General features: G+C 44.9%; 1 protein-coding gene across 1 annotated transcript in view; it reads left to right on the top strand.

The window, feature by feature from the left end:
* Positions 1-17,437, top strand: part of LOC142558326 (uncharacterized) — a 40,166-nt gene that overhangs the window by 12,123 nt on the left and 10,606 nt on the right. Inside the window, exons 6-12 of the mRNA XM_075670473.1 lie at positions 209-318; positions 1,076-1,208; positions 4,139-4,333; positions 9,204-9,323; positions 10,123-10,300; positions 15,292-15,351; positions 16,958-16,990. Coding sequence (XP_075526588.1) covers positions 209-318; positions 1,076-1,208; positions 4,139-4,333; positions 9,204-9,323; positions 10,123-10,300; positions 15,292-15,351; positions 16,958-16,990 — 829 coding nt within the window. The remainder of the gene's footprint in view (positions 1-208; positions 319-1,075; positions 1,209-4,138; positions 4,334-9,203; positions 9,324-10,122; positions 10,301-15,291; positions 15,352-16,957; positions 16,991-17,437) is intronic.

Raw genomic sequence — 17,437 nt, 5'->3', positions numbered from 1 at the left:
TGTAAAGGCGTTCTATGGCGCACTGCCGCTGCAGTGAATAGCTGAAGGATTGCATCTAGGCTTAACATAAACCATGGTTTTCGCGTACAGCACCATGGACACATGTGCGGTGGCCGGTGTCAGTCCGTCCCAGATACATTTAAAGTGGTTGCCCAGCATGGTGAACGCTATAAGTAAAATGCTATATATGTTTACTGTCCATGCGCAGTTAATCGCGGAGCTGTTGCGCCCAATTGCTATCGGCCGGCCCTTCTTCACCGTGTTTGCAGCAGTGGCAGCCGGGATGATAGAAGCTTCTCGTCTCTCCAAAGTCATACAGTAAGACTTCATTTATTGTTTATGCTTTGCTCGGATATCTGAAGGAGGTCACTGATCAAAGCCTCTAAAATTAGGTAGTCTCAGCTTTCAGATGGATGGTGTTTTACTGACCTGTCGCTGCCATGTGTTGTCAGGGGGTTGAGAGTTTTTTAAGCCGTCTTATTACGGCTTTTTTTCTCACCCTCCTCCATGTTCATTGGGAAATAAAGATTCATTCATTCATTCATTCATTCATTCATTCATTCATTCATTCATTCATTCATTCACTCATTCATGTTTCCGTAACATAATGAAAACTATAATGGGGTTAGGGCTCGTTGGAAGTGCGCTTTAACGGTATGCCAGCGCGGCAGATAGTACGACTAGTTGCGTTGTCTCACGCGGTTTGCAGCACCGGTATGCCTGAAATACGCACTGAGAAAATCTAGCGAGAATGGTAATATAGCCGGGCCCGTGAGACCTCTGTGGTTTACAGATTTTGACTGAACGGATGTTCGGTTGCGATAAGAGGACGAACAATTTCCTGGTTGATTTTTGACACCATTTCGTGCACAATATATCGCATCGCTCGTTTATCACCGATTGGATGGTCGCACACAATGATATTTGTCATTGTTGACATCACCGCAATATTTTATATGTTCTTAGAGTAGCAAGTTAGTGGTAAATCTCTAGTATCGCTGCATTGTGGTGCCTTATCTTGTTGGAAGGCAATCAGGTGTGCAGTGTTTTGTGATATGATTTTGCTTGCTTCCAGAGAGACGTACACACCCGACATCATTGTCTCGCTCGGTCATTACTTCATGGAAGATAAGGACTGGTCCCAGTGCATGACCATTCCTCCTACGCTTATCTACGCCCCTCCTTACAAGGCATACTACTACAGCTTGGTACGGGAGCTACAAACTGCTTGCATCTGTCTAGGAGTGCTTGGCATAATTTGGTTGTAGTGTCCCCGCATAAAATGAATATATTGGCCTCGAGCTCCACCACTGGAAAAGCTGGCGCCACCGTCGGCGTGACGTGCTAGGAGGGATCACGTGGACATAGCGGCCGCGTCGGCTGCTTCGGGAGCGCCGAAGCGAGCTGAAAACGAGTTTGAATTCCCTCGTACGCTGCGGTCCTCATTTAGTGGTGAAATTTTCCCGCTTCGAGTGTCTCCTTTACAACGCTTGAAAGCACTACAATAGGTAGTGGCTGCCTTTGAAGGCGCGCAACATGGTAGGCTACTGCTCGGTGCCGCAGGGCCGGACGCACGTAACGGAGACCAGTGTCAGCCTTATTCACACGTAGCCGCAGGACAAGAAGCTGCGTGAAGCTTGGCTCGCAAAACATAAAACCGGCAACCAGTCATCGGCTCTAACTCGGGTATGCAGCAAGCACAGACGCGAGGAAGACTTCTGCTACAGCGCCCGATCTGCAATGTTCTGAAGACGCGCACTGAGACGCTCGCCCGAGTCTGCTGCACGACTAATGTCATGACGGTTTGGTCTATCAACTTGATGCTACAGATACTGGCAAGTTCAGTGGAGTGGAAAGGCAGCGTTAAGAAGCACACTTAAAAAAAAAACATAGCACATGGTCATGTTTGTGTTACGAATTAATGCACTGGATTACAAAAAAAGCGGCAGCGGGAAATTGCACGCTGAGAACACCGATAAACATACAGTGCGACGCAACTCGAGAAATAATATTGAAAGGTCAAAGAACTTAGAAGAAAAAAAAAAAGATTGAATCGTCGCGACGGCACATCACAGTCCCCGTAGGCGTCGAAGCCTCTACAATGAAATTATTTTTCTACAGCTCTGATAGCTCCCACGCAACAGTGGTTGCTTGTATACTGTCAAATGCTCATATTCTGCTGCCTAAAGCTCATGGCACGCTGCGAAAACGCGCACGCGGCGAAAGCGAAACGGTGCGCGGACAAGCATGAACACGCGCAGTCGGTCGAATCTGCACGATCTGCGAATCTGCGAATCTGCGCTGCGAATCTGCACGATCGCTGCATTGAGGCTTCTTTCTATTACGCTCCATTTAGTTATACAAACACTATAAGAACATATTTCACATAGTTTGCTCTCAGCGTTTACCTACCTTTCACGCAAGAAGCCGGTTCGGGAGACTCCATCGCGGCGACCGCGCGCAGTGGCGTTCACTGTACGTATTCGGTAAAGAGATAGCGTCTGTAAACGATTGTGTGCTTTTAGTTTGCCCAAGATTATTATTTAGACAGTAAACAACTTCTCTCGTTTCGAAAGTACTTACAGAAATGTCCGGGAGAGCTCGCGCGTATTGTTTTCAGTGAGCGCTGACAGCAAAACCTATGAGGAGCGCGCCGCGTGATCCCTCATACTACATCAGCAAGGCGCTTTCGATAGATGGCGACTCCGTAACTCCTCGCCGCCAATAGTCACAGAGGAGGAGAAACGCTGCTCCAAATCAGCCTTCCGTAGGCCCCCATGTGCTTCCCTCCCTATACGAAAAGGACCGCTATATTAAAGAATGTAATGAAGTAAAAAGATACATTCATGTGCTTTATACGTAATGACAAAAATTATCGTGCTACAAATATCTTTTTTTTTTTTAATCTTGAAGCCATTACAGGGCCCGTCATTATCCCTATACACGAAAAGATTACTAATAACGAAATACAAGCCGCGTTTGCATGAATACAGTAGAAGTGTATCGTATTAGCTTGCCGTATCGCATTCCGCTGATGTACCTCCGTTTAAAAGTATGCGCATCTCACAGGCTGGCAAGCTAGCACCCTCTGGTGTCACATTTGACAATGAGCCGCCTACTTCCGGTAAACATGCTTCCGCTGCCATACGGCCGCGCTGCTGGTTGGTTGGCCGGTTGCAATCCCGCAGCGAATGCTTTCCCATAATTCCTGATGCGATACGGCTTCCTAGCGAATTACCTCGTTTACATAAGATGCGATACGCTTCTGTCGTATTCATGTAAACGCCGCAACACAGGCTAACTAAAATTCCATGGCCTTGAGGCTCCGGCAGCCATCAATGACGCTCGTTGTCATAGAGAAAGCGACGACAACATAAGCTCTCACAAAGCCGGCGACAGCGAAGTAAACTAAACTGAAAAAATATAACTATTATATATATATATATATATATATATATACATATATATATATATATATATATATATATATATATATATATATATATATATATATATATATATATATATGTGTATATATATATATAATCGTCTGGCGACCACGAAGTCCCATAATATATACGTACTGCTGTTCTCTGTGTGACTGCTGCACCCCATATATCTTGTGCACGTTGCGGTGCCAAGCTACAGGAAAGTTTGTTCACTATTGCCACATTTCGCACTTCGCTGCATGGGGCGGAGGCGCGAACAAGCAGACGTACAGAAGGAATGTGTACAGTATATCGGTGACACTGGAAGCGTAATGCAATAATCAATAACAACTCTTGTTTCGACTGTCCATATTTCTGTTTGCGTGTGCCTGTTCGCTCCTGGTTTCACCAATTAGCCGTGTCACGAGTGTTGACTGGAATGTAACACATCACAACCAAACACAGTCTTTGGGGACAATCGAAAAACGTGTCCCAAGCGTACGTGCGGCGATGATCCGGTTCTTCACTAACAGCTGGCTTAGAATATCCTAATTGTCTTTGTGGGGGACCAGAGTTTGAGTTTTAGGTGAGGTTCAGTAACGGTGAGCCCCGAGAACATGTCTAGCTTCGGGCCGAAGGCTGCCGCTTACTCAGCCAGAATATGCGTTTACCGGTGTAAGTGACGTTGCTCGATTTATCACCTCTTGCAGACTACCGCACACGACGCAATTGAGCAGATGGCTGATGCCGGGATGCACGTAGTAATGGCACCGTCGGTGGCCATGTTTGGCCGTTGGTACAAGCCTTACTATCCGGACCCCAGCGACAGACCCGGCCCCGGCAACTACACTCTGTTCCAGGAGTGCGATTCTATTTCTGCATACCAGATGGGCAGCGTGACAGCGGTAAGACCATTGGTCTAGAATGAAAAAGACCCGGAACAAACAGGCTCATATTGTATGAGCTTCTGACTGCGGATACAAACTTTTTGTGTATTATGACGTCTTCTCCACAAAAAAAAAAACAAGAGAGAGAGAGAAATATGAATGCTTTCAAAAACAAAGAAAGCGACATTAGAAATAGAAATCAATCAAATTAGGAAAACAAAAAACGCCCGATAGCCTCTAAATATGCTCAAGATACGCAACATACTTATCGTGTAATTATGCAAAGCTTACGACGCACGTTCGACCCTTTTTCTTCCTCCCTCTGTCAAAAGTGGCAGGCACCCGTGAAAGCAACAAAGAACAAAGGGGTTGATCTTTTGTCTGAAAGAAAGATGCTCCGTTACCTTGCTTCGCCAAGCGAAGCTATAGACAAGCGTGTAGACGTTTGTCTGCAACACACTATAGATGTGACTATATAGCTTACGTGTATATAGATGTGAGTGTGAACGTGAATGAGCGCTTGATGGTTTTAGCATGGAGACGTGAGTATGAACAAGAAAGGAACAATATGAATGAGAATAATTAAGGTCTCACAGAGAGAGAGACAGCTTTATTCGTCAGAGTGGGGATCTAGTTCGTGGGCTCCTCAGGAAGGCCAGATGTCCGCCAGGCGACGCATGCCGGCGATCTCTGCAGCTCGCTCCGCGGTTCGGAGTTGCGCGTCCGGGATGGAGCTAAGCAGCACTTCCTCCCACGATGAAGGCGAGGGAGAGACCAAGTGATCGGAGGGAGAGGGGCTCCCCCTCGCAGTCCCAGAGTATGTGACTGAGCGTAGGTATAGCTCGCCACACAGGTGACAGTACGGACTTACTCTGTCCGGGCAAACGTACGAATATACGTATACAGGGGTTCGGGTATGAGTGTGCCTTTAACCTGCGCCAGGTGATTTCCTGACGCTTGTTCAGTTTACTGTGCGGTGCGCGCCTAATTTTAGACACGCTTAAAAATAAAAACCAACCAGCCCCTTTGAACACACTTAGACTTGCTCTCTTCGCGAGTTCATAGGCAAACGTAAAGTGCGAAATGCAAAATACAATGCACGTCCTTCAAGACAGTTTTGTTCTCCGTAAGTAAAACGCCTGTGACATTTTTAAATGAAGAAAGCGACTTTCCCTACGATTTGGAAGGGGTTTAGGGACCGCGAAATGGATATACCACTTGAAACGACAGATAAGCATCCTATTCACTCGCTTATTCCTGTTCCTCAATTTATGTCGTTTTCCTTTCCTTGCTGCTTCTTTCTTTCTTTCTTTCTTTTCTTTTCTTTTTCCATGGTAACTGGATTGCTCCGTGAAGATGCTCGGTGACCTCCCCCCCTCCCTAGTAATACCATCATGTTGGTGACTTTAGGGGTATTTTTGAATGCATAAAAAAATAAAAAAGCGACATCTGTTGCACTGTTCACGGGGTCCCTTTCACCCATGCCACATGAACTGCAGGGAAGTTTGTTTGGAAACAGTGGGCCTAATTAGGTCTAGGGAGAGTCAAGGGTCGGCTTTCGCGCATGGATTAGGAAATTGCATCGCGCAGACGTGGTACGAAGCGTTTCCTCCTCTCGTCTCCGCTGTGCGCCTGTGTGTTGTGAAGTGCCAGCACGTATGGCCATACACGCCCATCGTACGCGCGGGTAATAGCTCACTGTTTTTGCTCACTTTGCAAGCCCTCGGGTGACGCTGTACAGTCATTCCGCGGGCCAGAGTAGATCGTCTCTGCACTGCATGTAAATAAATGTCCCTAGACGTTTCATTTGTCTGATGCACCCTTAGACCATGAATTAGCAATATGAACTTGAAATTTAGTAACAGTTCTTGGCAGCCGCTCTCGCGGTCATTGTCTATTCACTGTTTGCGGGTGTTAGTGTTATTTGAGTAGCCTGTACAATACAGGCAGTTTATGCCTTATGACGGGGAAACTAAAGTCGCAGTTTCGCGCAGAGGTGAAGCATCGATTGCGATAGCCAATTACTGGACAGCTGGCTACACGAAGTAAAGACAGTAGTTTTATAGGCCGTGTACACTTGCAAGCATATCCGCACTAACTAAATCAAAAGCGTGGTGTCGCACACGCACAATCAAACATAAACACATCTCGCTCGAAGACCGCGGAAACTCGCTGTCAAAACGCTGCAGTGAGGAAACGCGGTAGCGGCAGCGAGCGAATGGACCTTCGTGCAGCCGCTCGCATCAACGCGAACTAGTTCGCGAAAACACATCGCAGCGCGGCCTCTGTGCCTGTCGCAGATGGCTTTCAAAGTAAGCAGCCCGGCCGGGCGCACGCGGCCGCCCGGGCCGCACGGAGTAAAACGCGCACCCCGTTCCCTACTCTCCCCACGAAGCCTTGCGCGCAACGGAAGGCAGCGTTTTCTCCCCGCTCCCGTCTGTAGCGTGCGCGAGATTGATCGCCGACCGCCGGCTCGCACACTTTCACTCGCACATACAGCATACGGCGCGCAGCGACAATTTTATCGCCCTTGGACTTTATGCGAACCCAAGTGCACAAGTGCGCCTGGAGGGCCCACATGATTGCCACCGCAATAAAAGCTTATAAACATGCAAGCGAATGTCGAAGCCATGGCACTGCACTGTAGCGTTTGAGGCCCCGAGCACGTGGTGATCGCAATCCTCCGCAGCAGAGCGAAACACGTGCGTCAGGAGACCGTGCGAAGCACATTAATACACGCGGATGAAGATGCACATGAATCTGTAACCGAACTAATACCCCTGTCAAGCGGGCAAGTTAAGTGCACTTACGGCGAGTGCACTCAGTTTTTAAGTGCACTTTCCCAAATCTTAACGTCGCAGCGGAGTGTACTCTCAGATGAGTGCACTCAAGTCGGAGTACGTTCACGGAACGCACTTTGCTGGCCGAGTACGTAGCCTCGCCGCCAACGCTTTCAACGACGCAAAATGTAATGCGTAGAAAAAGGACACAGAAGTTCATTTCAGTTAGTGAACAGCTTTTAACAATATAATTTGTGTTTAGCGAAAAGCGAAATAGCACAATAAAGAAACGAATTTATCATGTACGCAACTAACGGCGCCAGAATGATGCGGCACTGCGGCGCCGCCAGGTTCATTCAGTTCGTGTTTATTTTGGTGTGAAAGCGTGCTGGGGGGTGGGGGGGGACCATGCCGGTCGTGCTTTGAGCCGTGTGCGTGGCATTTTGCAGAGTAGCTAAATATCGAACTCGCCGTCTTTGCTCATATATAACTGCTCATATTCTGTTCTAGCAGGATCAACTGCCGCCTCGCCGCACGCCGCCATGTTGTTTTGGATTTGCTAGGCATTCGTCTTGGCCAGCATTGACTTGCAATAGATTTATAATAAAAACGTCTTCGTTTTTTGTTGAGACAAATAGATGAAGTTTGTTTTTATATATAATTCTACTTAAAACAATCGCTTTTTAGCAGCTTTCTCTTGTTAATTTACACCTTTAAAAACGCGCTCTTAGTCTGTCGCCATTTTTTTTTTTTACTGGGAGTGCACTCTGTTTTCCCGTTAAGAAGCGCGTTGCCTAAAGTGTGACTCAAGGTCCCGAAGTGCACTCCCAGTAAGTGCACTTAACTTGCCCGCTTGACAGGGGTATAAGTCGTAAGAAAATAAATTCAGCAGATCGGACGAGCCCTGTTGAAATCTAAATATACAACGAAACTTACGAGGCAGTGTTCACGCATGCCTTCTCATCTGGCTCAAAGGTGCCCCGAACAAGGAGCATGCAATGCAATGCTATGGCGGAGAAATGGAACGAACGCCCTGCACTCTTAGCGCTGTACTTCATTCGCTCAGTTCGGTATACCCTTATGGCTGAAGTGCTGCTGCTTTCGCGGTGCTACTGAAAAGTGAGCGATATCGTCAACGGCAAGGGCGGAGGCCCGATTGCTCGGAAGTCAAAATAGCGCGAGAGACCAGCGTGCTCGATGCTTAATTAGCAAAGGGCAACTGCGTTTAGGTGTTTGTTCGCAGCGTTTGTTCTGCATCCCGCTTTCTTTTTCCATGGAATCATCGCTTGCGCATCACACAAGGCAAACCTGATGTCTAGAGGGGAGCGAGTATAAACTGCATTGTTCGGGTAGGTTACTGGTGTCCCATTTCTCAGGAGCTGCTCTGTCTTACACACTATTCAGAATTGCGCATTCCTTTTTAGAATGCATCACGTGTTCTGCTGCGGGAATTTACGAGGCGTGGTATATCGTTTCACTGTGCACCTATTTATTTACATGGCCGATGCTTTCGTGACTGATTTGCATTACTGCTTACAGTGCTTCACCATTTATTTTACCTGCTAATTTTGATGGGAAGACGACAAGTTAACCACCGCTTCAAATTTCAATCTCTTCATCTTTCGAAAGTTTCTTCCTGGGATGAGCACTCCTTACCTTGCAAGCAGAATTAAGTATCTCCCGTATGCACATGGTTGGGAGGACATATATCACGAGGTCAGCACTCTTATACGAGTACGCTCACTCGCACTCATTCTAAAGGCGCGAGTGTGAACGTGAGTGAGTACGAAGTCTGAAAGAAGTATTGGTTAGTGTGTATGAGTGAGCATCCACTTCAACGGCCGACCAAATTATGCTGCACATAGGCTTGCACAAGCCCGCTATTCCTAATCGCAGAAGGCATATTTGTCAGGGGTCGCGTGATACAATCCAAAACAGTGCAACAGACCAAAGGCGCACATTCGCGGTTTTTTAGAGGCAAAATTATGTTGACTGTTAACTTAATCGGAAATATTAGATTATTGAATAATTTAAATGAAGTTTATTGACAATGGTTTTTCAAGTAGCTGTACTTTTTTATCATTCTTTATCGTATTCTTATCGTGCAGGTGTGCAAAAATGAGTCCTTCTACCACTACTACGAAGCACGTGCGCAGGCTGAAGTTTATTACAGCAAGAAGCTTCAAAGAATGTTCTTCTACGACAACGGGGTTTCCTATCGCTACAAGGTATCTGTGGCGGACTGCTACAACTACTGGGCCTGTCCGTGCTATATACCATCTCATAGCAGCGCGTAAAACGATGAGACGAGCATAAAAAGACATTCACGCACATGTTCAACCAGAGGTTTAGACGCTGTTGTTCCATGATGACGAATAACCAACTAACCCGAGTTTCTGGTGCGGTGTTCTACAGCAGCAGTAGAAGAAAATTTTCCCGTAGTGAGTGAAAGACAGGAGAACAGCAAGGGACAAAGAGTGATAGTAGGACTCTCCTGTGTACGCGTTTGGTACACAAGCTTTTTCTTGTTTCACATGCGCCCAGCAGGCCTTAAAACCTACTAACCCTACAGCCGGCATAAAATATTTGAATCCGCGTCCGAGCACTCCTTTATTGTCCGTTACGAATGCTTTCTTCACACGATTTCGCACAGCTAGGGTGAATGGATTGACTGACCTAGCCGGGCATTGCTTTGAACACTTAACATATTTGTGCTGTCCTTCATATGCATGAACAAGATCTGTCACCCTCACCTTAGCTGTCACATCTTTTTCTAATTTAATCCTTATATTGCCATCTCTACTGCTTAATGCGGAGGTTGTGGCTTCAGTCCCCACCAGCGACAAGTTATCTTTTCGTCCTCTTTCATTTCCATTTTCTTTATCATTTCCTACATTTCAATTTCAACCACAGCTAATGTCCCCTGTGTTTTTCTTGGTTTCATTGATTAACATTGATTACCGATTAACAAAAATCGAGACCCTCGGTTCGCCTCTTGTTCCTCTCCACTCTTCGTTATTTTTGCAGCTTTGCTACCTAAAGCAGACCCTGACTAATATCAAGTACGGCTTAGCGGCTTACGACCTCGAGTTTGCTGATGGGAAGAACACCTGTGGCCTGGGAAGCTACCACGAACTTCGAGTACTGCGAGAGTTGCTCTCATTCTTCAACGAAAGCTACTCTAGCCCCCGTGACTTCTATAACTGTACGTTTCCGGACACGTAGTTAAATTGTTCATGAGGCTCGGCTTTGGCCATATCAATTAAAAAGTAGTCCAATACAAAAAGACCCTAATAATTCCAGCTGTGTTTCAGCCAAGCTCACATTAGCCCTTACCCCATTGACAAACGAAGTTCGATGGTGACAAATAGATGCGTAGAAAAGAAACGTCTTGACGCAGATACCATAAGCTAGTTAATTTATAGAGAAGCTAGTCGTAGGCACAAAACTGGAATTGTGTTCAGCGTCACGATACAAAACAAGTAATTGCAATAAAATACTTTTTAACACCTTGCGGCGACGTGGAAGCAGCAGTCATGCTGACACTGCTGTGACTTGATGAGGCTGCTCAATAAAGTGTGCCCCATATTTACTATCCCCATTCTAATCATTCTATATCATTCTAATGGAGATACGAGTAGATGCTACTAATAAGAAGTAAACATTAAACACGTAAACAATGTCAGATATGTTTAAAGCCCTTACCTTATAATACTACAGTAACTATTACCCTTGTGTACGTAGGGACGACCTTTCATAGTTGCCATTTGCAACTCCTGCTATATAAGGCGACGAATGAGACAAGCGTTGTGCCATTTGTCCCCCCCCCATATTCAAATATAATAAATTATTTCAGCTGAATTTACCTGCCCCTTATATCTCTTATAAATTATTGTCGCCTATGTTTAATGCTCGTATCCTTTTCAGTCCCTATCTTCGCCTTCAAACTGCCTGTAATTTGCTTCAGCAATCATCACGGATAACGAGAAGTGTGCAAACACTAGTCAAAAAGACTAGGACCATCCCGGTAGTCATATTCATTTCAATCTCATGGCCCAACTTCTGTGTTTTAGTTGAAAATACAATTCCAATGACGAATATTGGTAAGCTTAAGAAAATAGAAGCACTGCAACTAACTTTGCACCGAGAACAAATATTCAAGTTCTGTAAATTGCATTCGGTAGAGCATGTAAAACGGGCAAATTTTATTATTTGAATTAAAAGCTTACCTGAAATGGTTTCAATGCTTTCGACGGTTTTACAATAGTCCTACTCGCATATTCAGGTAAATTTTAAAGCAATGTATATTAGTTCAAATTTGTTGGCATCAGATATCTATATACACTTTGAAGAATGGTGATGCGATTTTCATTGATGATTTACAAATTTTTAAATTTGCTCGCTTTGCTTACTGAAATTTTGCGATTTTCAACAATCTTTAGGAGCAATTGACGTCCTAATTAAAAATACCTGCTTCCTACAACAACTAAATTATAACGTTTCTTTCTTTTCGATTTGACAAGCCTCGGGCCTTATAACGTAAAACTATTCCAATATGTTTTTATTCCAATCTCCTGACGTCAAAGTTGCATAACCGCCGATGCAAGCATCGGGCAGTGACCCGCAGCGTTGCCTTAACAGCCGAACCAAATGCCCTCTAGTTTATAGGAGGTCACTTTCTTTGCTTTCAAAACGAATAACATTTCCTACACTGAGTGGCTTGTCTTATCTAATTGGCTGACAAGAGACAAGGAGCACACTCAAGTGGACAGGGTTTCTATCGGGCCGAGGCAGTGCGCTGAAAATACATAACCGGATGAAGAGGGCGATGCCGGCGTCTACGATTGGTCCGCTTATCCTTACTTAACTTATTGTGGCTGGTCGAAAATCGCGGCGGCGTGCAACGTAACGATAAGAATGCTGCTAAAAAGGATGCTCAGCAAAGTGTAGTTGGCAGGTCGAGGTCGTAAACGTGTCAAAAATGCTCGAAAACATTACACGGCCAAGGAGAAACTTTTATTTGACGCTTATAAACTCATGCTCTTCGGCAGGTGCGAGTAGCCAGTGCCTGAGAGATCGAGGGCAGCCATCTTTTATTCCCTTTGGAACGGGGCAGTCTGGGGCCATGCACCAAAAAATTTGGTTCTGTTCGGCATATTAATGTATCTTTAACGCGTTCACGTCACTTTGACGCGATGAGTTTTCGCGGTTTTGGGAGGTCGCGTGACAGGCAGGTGAAGTGGGTGCAGCCCGAAATCTTTTCACCAATAGCCGAGGGCTAATGGCGAAAAGGCGTCGAATGAGAAATAGCCATTTTTCTTTTGTTCGGTCCAATCATGCATGATCAGTGTGTACACTTCATATCAGATGGGGAGCTATTGAGGTTTTCGTGACGTCGCGTGACAGACAAGCGAAGGGGGGTTGGTCCAAAAAGATTTTTCAGAAATCGCGGAGGGCTGATTGCAGAATTGGAATAGAAAAGTTTGGAATAGCTTCACGTTATATCGCCCCTTATCAAATGCGGTGCTGTGGCTACCGAGAAAGAGGATTTCTCAGTTTCCATGTATTTGGGTAGGAGCCGCTGAGCAAACGCTTCCTGTTAGGGCAGCAAAATGTCTACAAAGTAGCAAGCCCGAACTAAAGTTGCGATGTGAGAAACAACTTCATGTAGTCGCCTGCAGAACGACACCATGACTAAATGGCGCCGTGACGCGGGCCCATAGTTGCGATGAGAAAAGTCCTAGATTAGAACTGCGTCATTATAATTTCACAGTACTTGGTGCACCAAAATATGCGACACAAGTGCTGTGCAGCGATAGCCATGAAAGTTCATTTCCTCTATTTTTTGTGCCGTAATGTTTACTTGCGAAGAAAGTCCGAGAAGTCTGGAAGAATGCAAATATTATACTAATCCACAAAAAGAGAGACAGTAAAGAATTGAAAAGTTATAAGCCCATTAGCTTACTCCCACTATTATATAAAATATTTACCAAAATAATCTCCAATAAAATAAGGGCGACACTGTACTTTAGTTAACCAAGAGAACAGGTTGGCTTCAGGAAGGGATACTCTACAATGGGTCACGTCCATGTTATTAATCAAGTTATCGAGAAATACGCTGAGTACAGTAAACCTCTCTATATGGCTTTCATAGATTATAAAGGGCATTTCATTCAGTAGAGATAGCAGCATTCATAGAGGCATTACGTAATGAAAGAGTACAGAACGCTTACGTAAATACCTTGGAAAATATGTACAGAGGTTCTACAGCTACCTTAATTCTACACAAGAAAGGCAGGGAGATACCTATAAAGAAAGGGGTCAGACAGGGAGACACAATCTCTCCAATGCTATTCACTGCATGCTTGGAAGAAGTATTAAAGCTAATAAACTGGGAAGGCTTCGGAGTAAGGATCGACATCGAATATCTCAGCAACCTTCGGTTAGCCGATGACATTGTTCTATTCAACAACAGTGCAGATGAGTTACAACAAATGATTTAGGACCTGAACAGAGAGAGTCTGAGAGTCGGGTTGAAGATTAATATGCAGAAGACAAAGATAATGATGAATAGCCAGGCAAAGGAACAAGAGTTCAGGATCGCCAGTCAGCCTCTAGAGCCTGTGAAGGAGTACGTTTACCTAGGTCAAATAATCACAGGGTACCCTGATCATGAGAAGGAAATTCATAGAAGAATAAGAATGGGTTGGATCGCATACGGCAGACATTGTCAGCTCCTGACTGGAAGCTTGTCATTATCATTGAAAAGGAAGGAGCACAATCAGTGCATTTTATCAGGGCTGACCTATGGGGCAGTGATTTGGAGACTGACAAAGAAGTTTGAGAACAAGCTAAGGACCGCGCAAAGAGCGATGAAACCAAGATTGCTAGGCATAACGTTAAGATACAGAAAGAGAGCGGTTTGACATGTATCAGAGAGTAAACGGGTATAGACGATATTCTGATTGACATCAAGAGATAAAAAATGGAGCTGGGCAAGTCACGTAGTGCGCCGGTTAGGTAGTCGTTGGACCATTTGTGTTACAGAATGGGTGCCAAGGGAAGGGAAGCGCAGTCCAGGACGGCAGAAGGCTAGGTGGAGCGATGAAATTAGGAAATTTGCGGGCACTAGTTGGAATCGGTTGGCGCAGGACAGGGGTAATTGGAGATCGCAGTGGACCTTCGTCCTGCAGTGGACATTAAACAGGCTGATTATGATGATTATGATGATAATAATAATGATGGTGGTGGTTATTATTATGATGAGGATGAATGTTTACATGCAGCCAAAAATGGGCGAAAATTATCACTTTTCGTCGCCCACGATTTAATCTTGCCCCTTAAAAAGGAAGGTTAGCTAGGAATTCACTCCATTGCCACCTATTCGAATACGTGTAAAACGCAAAAATTATTCTAGTAGAAAACTCACGTGCCGATTTCAATAATATTTGCTGCATTTGAGAGAAAATGTAACATTATAGTGGCTGCAGCACGTAGAATTTATGTGAAGAATTTGGCATGCTTTACAAATTTTACAAAATTTTTGTTAGTTTAAAAGGCATTGGCGAATGGAGTTTACAAAGCCGTACCTCCGCTCCGAGAACAAATGTTGCGCTTCTGTATGTTTCGCCTGTTGGATCGTCTAAAGATGACAAACGTTCCATACCAACTTACAGTTTACGTTACATTGTGACAAGGTTTAGCGATGTTTTGCAGAAGTCATATTGAGAAATTAGTTCAATATTTCAGAGCGGTGTGTAATACATCAATTCTGCCCACTTGAGATGATGTCTTAGACGCAATGTTAATACTTTTGTATAGTTTTCACTGTAGATTTAGAGAATTGTAAACACTATAACCGATATATTTGAGATTTCGTATCATTGACTAACCTTTCTACAACTCAAGGATTAAAAAAGATCTGCTTGCTGTAATCACTGTCGATTTAAATACTTCTTTTAACTGCAGCGGACCTTATCAAAATCTGAGCTCTGGTTGCTGAGAAAACAATTCCTCCGCTCTCAAGTATTCGATAGCAGCTCACGAGCTAAAGCTTTTCCTAAACGTTAAGGGTGTTATCCATAGGACAAGGGCGTACAATTTTTGTCTTGAGGAGGGAGTTACATATAATAATAAACGCGTAAAACACGTGCTGTTTTGGTTCTCTGAGTGCCTTCTTTCTCATTTTATTTTCAGGCTTGCATGGCGTGAATGAGTCGCTTGTAGGCCAACAAGCGCGTAAGGAGATACCCCTGCGTAAGCTCAATCTAAGCCGTTGCCTTTTCATTTCTTCTCTTCGCGAGCCTTACGTTTGCGAACTTTACGTTCCTTGTTTGTGAGATTTTCACCTGAAAAAAGTCAGGGCTGCTTTATTTTATTTATCGAAGTGTTCCGCAAATGCTCGCCCATCAATTAGTTGTGGTTGAGCCAAGGACGACCGCCTCGAATGAATAGGCAAATAAATATCCGTTTTTCACTTTCTGCCGCTCTATTCGCATATAGCAACATTTGATGCTCGTGGCGGATTTATGGAGATTTTCAAAATTGCTGCGATACTGCTTGGAATATGTTGTTGCAAAATGTTAACGTTAGGTTAAATCTGTTAATCACTAAAACTTATTAAGGCAAAAGCATTAGATGGCTCATGGGTCGGAAAATCCGATGTCCGGCGTTGTGGCTGCTAAATTGTGTGTCGCCAAATGGCAGCGAAACCCACGACCATTGGTGGGAATCGAACCCACGGCCTTTAATGAATGCCTCGTGAGCGTGCTGACTTTCGCCTTCATCCTCTTCAGCGTATGCTAAAGCTACTGTCAAGTTGTTGCTTGCAGTTCAATCATTTGAAGCTTTTCTACTGGTTCTACTTAAATTCAGATGAAGATGTTTTGCCGCTTAATGTGAACAGCGTTCTTGGGCCCTTTCGCGTACATTCATGGTCGGTGGTCGGACTTTCATTGCCGCCGATACGAAGGCACTGATGCAAAGATTGCGTTCTTTTTCCTCAATTCGTCGTTAACTACCAAATATTAAAGCTTTTTAATATGTACGTCCGGTGGACTTACATTACCGGAAATCATGTGCTCGTTAAGAACTGTGCTCTCTGCAGAATTACGCAAAGAAACAACAAACGCTACCTAAATATGCTCATGATTGTATTGCGCTTAGTGTTGCAGTGACGAACATAAGGAACAAGACGCGGACGAACGTGGCGCAAACTACCAACTTGTTTCATGCTGTTAAAGAACACGCTTATGTACAAAGTGATGTGGCGGGGAGGGGGGGGCGGTAGGGAGATAACGAAAGATATGACAAGGTGACAACATGTGATGATGCGGTGGAACGGAAACCATAGTTCAGTTGCACCCGTTCGCCCTGGCTCGTTGCACCTATTCGCCCTGAAGTCGAGTTTGCCAGGGCGAATGGGTGCAAGTGAACTATGTCTTCCGGTCCACCGCATCATCACATGTTGTCACCTCGTCATATCTTTTTATATATCCCCCCTCCGCCACATCACCCTCGATATACGCGTGTTCTTTAAAACCATTAAACAAGTTCGTGGCTTGTGCCACGTACCTCCGCGTCTTGCTCCTTATGTTCATCTGTGTAACACTAAACGCAATACAATCATGAACGTCCACCAACCAGCCCCGTTCACTGCTTTACTAAATATGCTACTGCAACAGACATACGCCATGAAGCCCACCGACCTTTATTCAAGCAAATAGTTTTTAGCAAAAATAGATTGTCTGGGTCCTTCGCGTAGCCTGTGATTCGTGCGCAAATTTACATATACGAAATACCAAATTGCTTTTAAGTTGTCTAAAGGCGTTTCTTTTTTATATATATTTTTCTGGAAATGCAGACAAGGCGAAGAGGAGAGCCTTAGTAGGACCACGTAAGACCATATTTTTATCGTTCTCATTCACCATCTAGGCACTTGCTGAACTTAATTTGCTTGCATCGACACCACAGTACAGATTCGAGCGAATTAAAGCCATATCTGCAACAATTAGGTGATTTAGTAAAGCTGAACCGCATGTTAGCTTTAGCCAAAGCATATGAAGCCAAGTTGCATTGTTGCACGAAGGTACGCGTCTTGTAGATTACAAAACAAGGCTACGACGTTTTTCTTTCTTTTTTTTAAGCGAAGCTTTCTTTGCCTCTTCCTTCGACTTTCCCACTGCTGCTGCTGCTGCTGTGGCTGCTGTCGTGCACACCGCCTCGGGGGGTGGTTCAGAGAGGAAAGGCGACTGAGGAAACTCGTTTTCACCCCACCGCGTCGAATGTGCACAATGCCCTCTGGACTTCCCTGGCCGTCGCCACATTAGCCGCTTGACACCTG

This window comes from Dermacentor variabilis, chromosome 9 (assembly GCF_050947875.1).
Source record: "Dermacentor variabilis isolate Ectoservices chromosome 9, ASM5094787v1, whole genome shotgun sequence".
NCBI lineage: Eukaryota > Metazoa > Arthropoda > Arachnida > Ixodida > Ixodidae > Dermacentor > Dermacentor variabilis.
This window is presented reverse-complemented; position numbering and strand designations above follow the sequence as displayed.